Below are 10,145 nucleotides of genomic sequence, written 5' to 3' on the forward strand. Positions count from 1 at the left end.
ATTAAAAATGACTATTTATTGAGTCAATTCAAAAATACCATCAGGGTTATAAAAATAGTAGAGCATGCTGTCACTCTGACTGAATATAAACTCGGCCTTTGAATCGTATGCTTCATAACTGAGTGGAGGCTGAATCAGATAAATGTATCCTTAACACATGCCCCAGGTGCAGTTGGATCTTCAACAGGAAGTAAAACAGGATCATTTACAGACACATTCACTTAGACCACAGTAACACCACAACAAGCACAGGGGATCTGTTGGCAAGCAAAAGGGTCACAACACATGTGGGGTTATTTTACAAAGTTTGTGTATGACAAGAGAAGGGAGGAACCCACAAGAAAAGGAAAGATTGCTGCTACAATCCATGGTTTAAAGACAACACCAAACAAAGTCCATGCAGCACCAAGGGACATCAATCATCTGGGCAGAAATAACAGATGTAAACAATACCAAAAGACACAGTCAATTGAGATTCCCCAGAGGTAAAATAAAAAATTAAATTAAATAAAACTTGCCATGTAGTTTGCTGTGGTCACACCCGGGTATGCAAGATCAAAACGGGTAACCAGTGCAGGCTGCAGGTAAGAAACGAGAGACAGCATCACTAACCAGTATGCATGGAGAGAGACATTGGGATACAAAATAATTAATAATGGTAACCCTGTCACATGATGAGAAGTAGGAGAAGGGAAGCACGTTCCAAGGGAGAACGTTCGGATAGGGCTGAGAGGGGGGGGATCCCTCGGCCCTCCTGTGTTATTTACCCACACTGACTGACAGCACAATCTAATCCACAGGTTCTGCTCAAGTCTGTTTTCATGCAGCAAGATTCAAAAACTCTTCTTGTGAGGATCTGCAGTACTTCCTCCTTCTTTTCCACATCTATGTTTGTTTGTCTTCCTGGCTGGGCGTGGTTGACCTACATTCTGATTCCCGCCAACTCATCTTCACTGCTGTTGTAAATCTCACTGATTGCCACTACTCACCTGCACCTGCTTAAAACCCTGGTTCCCATCCTCAGACTTCGCCAGTTCTTCGTTTATTCTTCAGTGGTAAACTATCGTCCAGGCCTACTAGCAGTATTCTAGTAAACCCTTTGATACTCCTAGTGAAAGGTTTCCTTTCTAACCCTGCATCTTTATTTCTCCAGATCTACACACACCTGCCGCTCTGCTTGCCACGTCCAGCCTCCGACTCCTCGTCTGAGTTCCCTCCGTGCTTCCACGCACACCAGCTCATCCAGACTACGTTCGCCAGCTCTGGATTCCCGGCTCTCCTCGTCGGTGTTTCCTCCGTGCCTCCACGCACACCAGCTCATCCTGTCTACATTCGCCAGCTCTGGATCTCCGGCTCTCCACGCCGGTGCTCCCTCCGTGCATCTCCGCACCTCCGTCTCCCCCTGAGCTATCCAGCTCCACGTCTGTCTTCTCTGAGCTCCTCTCTACACCTTGCCTGTGCCGTGGTCAAATAAAGACTATTGTTTGACACTTCACCACTGTCTCCGTCTAGTGTTTGCGTAGCGGGTTCTCATCTCCAGTCACTTCTCGGGAAGCGTAACAGAAGAACTGGCCGTCAATGAACCCCGCAAGCACTGGAGCGGATCCCGCCACAGTCCATCATGCCCTGTCTAGTCAGGGTTCCCTTCTGGGTCAACACGACCAGCTCATTCGGGCGTTAGTCGAGAGCAATCAATCCATGGCTCATCATGTCTCAGAGTTAGCTTGCCAGATCTCAGCTCTAACTACCTCGGCTGCAGTTTCTCTTGCCACTCCCAATCCAGCTTTTTCTTCTACTCCACGCCAGGATTTCCCCATCACCGACCCTGAGCCATTCCACGGTGAGGTGGAGAAATGCAGAGGATTTCTTTTCCAGTGTAACAAGGTTTTTCGCCAGCGTCCTGTTTCGTTTGCAGCTGATGTTACCCGGATTAATTATGTTCTGAGTTTGCTCCGTGGCAAGGCTTTAACCTGGGCAGAGGCTTTGAGCTCTTCAGTGGACTATGACAATCTGCGTTTCGAATGCTTCTCTGAGCGTTTTTCTGCTGTCTTTGATCATCCCAATTATTCTGGCTCCGCCGAGAATCAGCTGCTCGGTTTACAACAGGGAAACCGGAGTGTGGCCGAATATTCCATCGAGTTTCACACACTCGCTGCAGAGGCTCGATGGGACGAGGCGGCTCTCAAGGCGGTGTTTTTGAGAGGATTAAAGGATCAGCTCCGGGATGAATTAGCTGCACGAGACGTTCCAGCGGATCTCCAAGATCTGATTTCCTTGGTGTCCCGCCTGGACTGTCGTTTGCGGGAGCGCAGAGCTGAGCGGACACAGCGGAATCCACCGGTCTCACACAGTAAGCCCAGTTTTTCCACCTACCCTGTTCCCTCTGTGTTTAAGTCTCCCTCCGTTTTCTCGCCGCCCAGCGGGCGCACCTCTTCTCACGAGGAGGCTATACAACTGGGTCGCGCTAGACTATCTCCGGAGGAGCATCAACGTCGGGCGTGTGCTGGCGAATGCATGTATTGTGGCAACGCTGGGCATGTCATTTCCAACTGTCCTGTACGCCCAAACGTGGGAGCTCGTCAGTAAGATTGGGGGTCCTGACGAGTCCACAGCCATCTTCTCTACCTCCATCTTTGTGCCGTTTTCTAATACCCGCCAAGATTTGTGTTAATACTATGACTTTGCCTATCCAAGCTCTCATTGATTCTGGTGCTGAGGATAGTTTTTTGGACCGTGAGTTAGCTGAACAGCTGGGACTCTGCCTGGAGCCGTTAGATGAACCTTTAACAGCCTATGCACTTAATGGACAAATAATCTCCTCTGTAACAGCACAGTCAGCCCCTTTGACATTGATCACCTCCGGCAACCACAGAGAGCTCATCCAGTTAAAGGTAATCTCTGCACCTTCCACACCTCTGGTATTGGGTTATCCGTGGCTTCGCACCCACAACCCACACATTGATTGGGTCAAAGGAAAGATCATTGAATGGGATCAGCACTGTCTCGCTAACTGTCTGTTATCTGCTGTACCTCCTGTCTCTGTCTCCCCAAACTCTGCTGCTTCTGTAGACTTAACTGGAGTTCCTGCGACCTACCACGACCTGAGATTGGTCTTCAGCAAGGAGAGGGCTCTCTCTCTTCCTCCTCATCGGCCCTACGACTGCTCTATAGATCTGTTTCCTGGGGCTCCTCTACCCACCAGCCGCCTCTACAACCTGTCCCGTCCTGAGAAGGAGGCTATGGAGCTATATATCACGGACTCAGTGGCTGCTGGGATTATTCGTTCTTCCTCCTCCCCCGTGGGTGCCGGTTTCTTCTTCGTTGGCAAAAAGGATAAGTCACTGCGACCTTGCATTGACTTTCGTGGGTTAAACAACATTACTGTTAAGAACAAGTACCCATTACCCCTTCTCACCTCTGCTTTTGAACCTCTCCATGAGGCAACCCTGTTCACCAAGCTTGACCTTAGGAACGCCTATCATCTGGTCCGTATCCGTCAAGGGGATGAATGGAAGACGGCTTTCAACACTCCCTTAGGTCATTTTGAATACCTAGTCATGCCCTTTGGACTCACTAACGCTCCAGCAGTATTTCAGGCTCTGGTCAACGATGTTCTGCGTGATTTCCTTAACCGCTTTGTCTTTGTTTACATAGACGACATCCTGATTTTCTCCAAAGACCAGGAGGAACACGAGAACCATGTCCGCCTGGTGCTTCAGAGACTGCTGGAGAACAAGCTCTATGTCAAGGCTGAGAAGTGTGAGTTCCACCAGAACCGGATCAGCTTCCTGGGCTATATCATTAGTCAGGGCAGAGTGGAGGCAGATTCTGGAAAGATCGAGGCTGTGGTCGAGTGGCCAGCCCCTACTACGAGGAGGGAGCTTCAGAGGTTTCTGGGCTTCGCCAACTTTTACCGCCGCTTCATCAGGAACTTCAGTAAGGTTGCTGCACCTCTCTCAAGACTCACCTCTGTCAACATTAAGTTCTTCTGGACCCCAGAGGCTAATGAGGCTTTTCTCAAACTCAAGTCCCTGTTCACCTCTGCTCCCATCCTCATCCAGCCAGACTCTGAGAAGCAGTTTATTGTGGAGGTTGATGCGTCAGACACTGGGGTGGGAGCTGTCTTGTCACAAACTGCTGGTTCTAATAACATCCTTCATCCTTGTGCTTTCTTTTCACGCCGCCTCTCTCCTGCTGAGCGCAATTATGACGTTGGAAACAGGGAGCTTCTGGGAGTAAAGTTGGCGTTAGAGGAGTGGAGACACTGGCTCGAGGGCAGCAAGCAGTCATTCCTGGTCTGGACAGACCACAAGAACCTCGCCTACATCCAGTCAGCGAGACGGCTGAACTCTCGACAGGCCAGATGGGCTCTCTTCTTCAGTCGCTTCAATTTTAGTCTCACATACCGTCCAGGTTCCCGGAATGTTAAGCCCGATGCTCTATCCAGACTGTACTCTTCTGACTCTCCCGAGCCCTCTGCTGGTTCAATCCTGCCCAAGAGTTGTGTTGTAGGCGCCCTCTCTTGGGAGATTAATAACACCATCCAGGAGGCTTTGAGAGAGCAACCAGATCCTGGTAACGGTCCTCCGAACCGTCAGTTCGTTCCCGATGCTGCTCGCTCCAAGGTTCTACAGTGGGTCCACAGTTCCCGGTTCTCCATCCATCCCGGAGTAAACCGCACACGCTCTCTTCTTAAGAGACACTTCTGGTGGCCAACTGTCAACAAGGACACTCAGGAGTTTGTTTCTTCCTGTCCCACGTGTGCTAGGAGTAAGTCCTCCCACCAAACACCTGCAGGATTGCTTCAGCCTCTACCCATCCCTAGTCGTCCCTGGTCACATATCGCCTTGGACTTTGTTACCGGTCTGCCTCCCTCCCAGGGTAACACCACAATTCTCACCATTGTTGATAGATTCTCTAAGTCTGCCCACTTTGTAGCTCTTCCTAAGCTCCCTTCAGCCTTGGAGACCTCCCAACTCCTCTCTGTACACGTTTTCCGGCTACATGGAATCCCTTCTGACATAGTTTCTGACCGCGGTCCTCAATTCACCTCTCGAGTGTGGAAGGAGTTCTGTCAATCCCTGGGAGCTTCTGTCAGTTTAACATCCGGATATCATCCCCAGTCAAACGGTCAGACTGAGCGAACCAACCAGGACCTGGAGTCAGCCCTCCGCTGCATCGTTGACCGTAACCCCTCTACCTGGAGCTCCCATCTTCCCTGGGTTGAGTACTCGCATAATTCCCTAACGTGTTCTGCTACTGGTCTCTCCCCGTTTGAGGCTTCTTTGGGGTACCAGCCGCCCCTGTTCCCTGAAGAGGAGAGAGAACTAGCAGTTCCCTCGGTCCAGCAGCATGTTCGTCGTTGTCAAAAGATCTGGAGAGACACTCGCTCTGCTCTCCTCCTGACTTCAGCTCGGAACCAACAGTCGGCCAACCGCCACAGACAAGCTGCTCCTCCTTACGTCCCAGGTCAGTCTGTCTGGTTATCTTCCAGGAACATTCCTCTCCTCACAGAATCGAAGAAGTTGTCTCCACGCTTCATTGGTCCCTTCTCCATTCAAAGGATTATTAACCCCTCTGCAGTCCGGCTGAAGCTTCCCAGAACATTGAGAGTCCATCCTACTTTTCATGTCTCCCAGATTAAGCCTGTTCACACCAGTGACTTGAGCCCTCCGGCCGTTCCCCCTCCTCCCCCCCGAGTCATTGATGACCATCCTGCCTACACAGTGCACCGTCTCATGGACGTCAGGCGCCGGGGCAGGGGCTTACAGTATTTGGTGGACTGGGAGGGTTACGGTCTCGAGGAGCGATGCTGGGTCCCTCGCTCCCGAGTCCTGGACCCTGTAATGATAAGGGCCTTTCACAGGGCTCATCCAGACAAGCCTGGTGGTCGCCAGGAGGCTCCCGTTGAGGGGGGGGTACTGTGAGGATCTGCAGTACTTCCTCCTTCTTTTCCACGTCTATGTTTGTTTGTCTTCCTGGCTGGGCGTGGTTGACCTACATTCTGATTCCCGCCAACTCATCTTCACTGCTGTTGTAAATCTCACTGATTGCCACTACTCACCTGCACCTGCTTAAAACCCTGGTTCCCATCCTCAGACTTCGCCAGTTCTTCGTTTATTCTTCAGTGGTAAACTATCGTCCAGGCCTACTAGCAGTATTCTAGTAAACCCTTTGATACTCCTAGTGAAAGGTTTCCTTTCTAACCCTGCATCTTTATTTCTCCAGATCTACACACACCTGCCGCTCTGCTTGCCACGTCCAGCCTCCGACTCCTCGTCTGAGTTCCCTCCGTGCTTCCACGCACACCAGCTCATCCAGACTACATTCGCCAGCTCTGGATTCCCGGCTCTCCTCGTCGGTGTTTCCTCCGTGCCTCCACGCACACCAGCTCATCCTGTCTACATTCGCCAGCTCGGGATCTCCGGCTCTCCACGCCGGTGCTTCCTCCGTGCATCTCCGCACCTCCGTCTCCCCCTGAGCTATCCAGCTCCACGTCTGTCTTCTCTGAGCTCCTCTCTACACCTTGCCTGTGCCGTGGTCAAATAAAGACTATTGTTTGACACTTCACCACTGTCTCCGTCTAGTGTTTGCGTAGCGGGTTCTCATCTCCAGTCACTTCTCGGGAAGCGTAACACTTCTCTTCATATGTATAATAATATACCAAGACCATAAAGAAAATGGCACATGTAAAGTCTATTCCACCTGAGGGACTGAAATGATAATAGTCTTTATTACTGTATTGACAGTATTTCTAAAGGTTAAAGGAATACAAAATATTTTCTTCGATCATATAATGTCTTATAATAAGTTACACTGCACTGGCTAAGACTTTTCAACCCATGTACCTTTCATTTATCAGGATTTTAATACATTTCTACTATAAATCCCAGTCCTGGGACTCATTCTGCGCGTGCTTCTGTGAACTACAAAAGCAGGCAACTCATTGTGCACTCACTGAAACAACAGTTACACTTCATTTCCAACACGGCCCTCTGCTGGCAAAACATTTAGTTGAGACACAACAAAATCAATCTGCCTGCTTAACCGCTGTCTAATTTTGACATCACTTCCTTTTTGAGGGGTCAATAATAAAGTAGCTTGAACTATCCACCTGAGACCTCTTCAAACTGCCTAAATGTGTTTGTTTCTCCAACAGGTAGAGGAGAGATGTTAAAGAGTCTGGACTCCAGGTCAGGATTCACAACGAATCCAGTCCGTGCTGAGGGAACATGTGTGCAGGGAGAGGAGAGGATGTGAAGGCATTGTTTCATCACTTCATCTTCTAATCATACACACACTACAAGCCTACCAATAGTTTATTGCCACATGTGTGCTTCTGTAGCACACGTGTATAAATAGGAAAGTACATAAATTAAAAGGAAAAGGACAAATCAAGTGTAAACAAATAGAAGGAAACATTTAATTAGTATAGAATCCACCTGAGCAGAATTCCCATATCATTATGCATACAAAAATGGCCTGAATTCCAACATAATAAACTGTGCACTCACTCATTTCTGCTCTATGCACTAAGGAAGTTGTATGATGACTCTAATTCAGGGAGCTGAGGGTCATGTTCTCCAGGCCAGGTGCAGAAGCCGAGACTGGGACTGTTGGGGGTTTAGGGGGCTCACCTTGAGAGGAGAGATGTGGGAATGAGACACGTAGCCGTGCACATTCTCAATCTCAGACAGGTTCTTCTCCGACACGTGCACCAGCTCAGGGGCGCGCACCTCGTTGGTGAGCCGCGGAAATCCCTGGTCGAGAGGGGGCGAGTCGTCTTCCTGGTAGTGGTACTGCTGAGAGCAGAAGGAGAGGGAAAGGTAGAACAAGAACAAAAAGTCGACATTGAGAGAGGAGAGAGAGACAGACAAGGACACAAAGACAGATTAGATCCAAAACATAAACTTTTTTATGAAAACAAAAGTGTCAATTAATTATCAGGATTAACTGTGCATTACACTGGTAAATTCATATATATGAATATTTTAAATGTTATTGGTGCAATTTCATTTTACATTTTTCTGTTAAAAGTTTCCTTTGTCAACAACGGTGAATAAAAGATCACACACACATCACTGTATAAAGAACAAGGCAAAATACGAGGCAGCCAGAGAAGCCTCAGATTAAAATACAGTTATGAGGTATTCATTCAAATAGCTTTGGCTGCATTCCAATATTTATGAATATAAATATTGTGGCCAGTGTCCCACATTTAGAACACCAAACCTTTTATTTTTGTAATAACTTACTAGATACTACCAAAATAAGAATTTTCTCCATTAACCTTGGATAAACACAGCCTCAATTTATCAGAAGTTGCTAATTATACATTTGTCAAATGTGACCAAGCAGCTCATCTTAAAAACATGTTAATAGAATTTTGAGGATTCAAAGAATTAATTTATTTTAACCTCTTATTACTAGGATGATTAAAAAAACAGGTCTCAATTCCATTCCATTTGTGTGACACGAAGAACACAGGATGGACACTGCAGAAACGGAATTTCAAGAAAGTATAAATTGTCTAAAAAGACACATAATCTTGTCAAGCATGTTTTGATTGAGAAAAGTAATCGTAAGAAAATACATCTAACTTATTCTTAATAAGATATTTAAACGTAACAATGTTTGCATTAATTCCAGGCAGTGGAGCAACTTATTTTAAGAGTTACTTACACAACTTCTCAATTCAAGAAACTCATGAAATGACAACCATTTTAAGTTTGTTCATCAAATCTTACAAGGTAATATCAAAGGGGAATATCAGGCCTGTGCACTGTGAGTACAGGCATGTATTAATGACATGCACTGGCCTTAATATTAATTGTTGTATAGGTATATAAGCATATTTGGATAAATAATTTTTGGGTAAACCGAGCAAACCAAAAATCCAGTCATTGATTCTGCAAACACTTCAGCTTACTCTAACTAATTATTCATCCCAGGATGCATTGCACGATCTAATCTGTTGATCTAACGCCTAAAAACATCTAAATCTACTTTCAACACGTCAAATAATCATCCAATGTCAATTTATAAGCTTCATGGAGTCTGTTTTTCCATGATGGATTAAACATCGTCAAGTACTTTCTTCTTGTTCTATTTTAAATAAATGTAAGCTAATTTTAAGAATTATAGCCAGGCAAAATTGGCTAACCCCATTGGCAGATAGTTTAGGTTGCTACAAAGACATTTGATTTGTTTAATTTGGCAGGGCATACACATGGAAACATCTCATTTTAAGTGAGTGGTGGAAACTAAAAAAACATCCATGACTCTTATGCAGTTTGGATGGGGTGAAAAATACTACCCCGATCCTCCCCTCTCTCACCCAAGGAGCGTTCATCAAGGCAGGGTTCATGCAGGGTGGGGGTTGGCCGTTCTGGGGGGAACCCTGTACTGCAGGTGGCCTGTTCTGGAGAGAGCGACAGGACCATGTGTAACCAACAAGACTAAACACAACAGTTTCCAATAAATAAAGTGCATTAACAGTCAGACACGTCCAAGCTCCAGAGTATACAACCAGTACACTCATACAGAAGCAAAACACAAGCAGCAGCATTCACATGCACTGACACACACACTCCACTGTGTTCATGTTGTTTGGTACGAACACAACACATGTCCGCACATGCAGGACAGACATGGATAGGGAGCAATCTGAAACACATGTAGACACAGGGGCAGTCACCCCAAAGCACGGTTACACACTCAGTAGATCTGTGAATAAAGACTAAACTAAAAAGAATGACCATCCACTATTTCTCTACAGGAAGACAATCTGCCATATTGGCATCTCAACTTTTAACCAAATCAGATAATTGTGGCAGCAGCACTCTAACATAATGGTAGTATTGGATGTGAGAGACTCACAAACTTAAAGCTCACCTATTATGCTATATTTGAACAATATATTATAGTGCCATATCTATACAAACATGTCTCTGAAGGGTTTTGCTCAAAATACCAAACAGATCACCCATTGTAGCATGCCACATACCCCTCTATTTCAGCCCTGTTACTAAAGTGCTGATTCTGGCTCTGGCCCCTTAAATGTAACCGAGCTGCTGCTGGCCACGCCCCTTTGGAGCTACTGCTGGCCACGCCCCTTTGGAGCATCCACATGCAAGCAGTGAGCT

At 46.9% G+C, this 10,145-nt stretch overlaps 1 protein-coding gene across 1 annotated transcript in view; it reads right to left on the bottom strand.

Annotated features, from left to right (window-relative positions):
- dlg2 (discs, large homolog 2 (Drosophila)) overlaps nt 1-9,417 on the bottom strand; it is a 150,913-nt gene extending 141,496 nt beyond the window's left edge. The window contains exons 1-2 of the mRNA XM_034117317.1: nt 9,338-9,417; nt 7,638-7,802 (exon numbers count right to left, since the gene is read on the bottom strand). Of these exons, the coding sequence (XP_033973208.1) occupies nt 7,638-7,802; nt 9,338-9,367 (195 nt within the window). The 5' untranslated portion in view covers nt 9,368-9,417. The remainder of the gene's footprint in view (nt 1-7,637; nt 7,803-9,337) is intronic.
- Nucleotides 9,418-10,145: the final 728 nt, after the last annotated feature.

This window comes from Trematomus bernacchii, unplaced genomic scaffold (genome assembly GCF_902827165.1).
Source record: "Trematomus bernacchii unplaced genomic scaffold, fTreBer1.1, whole genome shotgun sequence".
NCBI classification, from domain to species: domain Eukaryota; kingdom Metazoa; phylum Chordata; class Actinopteri; order Perciformes; family Nototheniidae; genus Trematomus; species Trematomus bernacchii.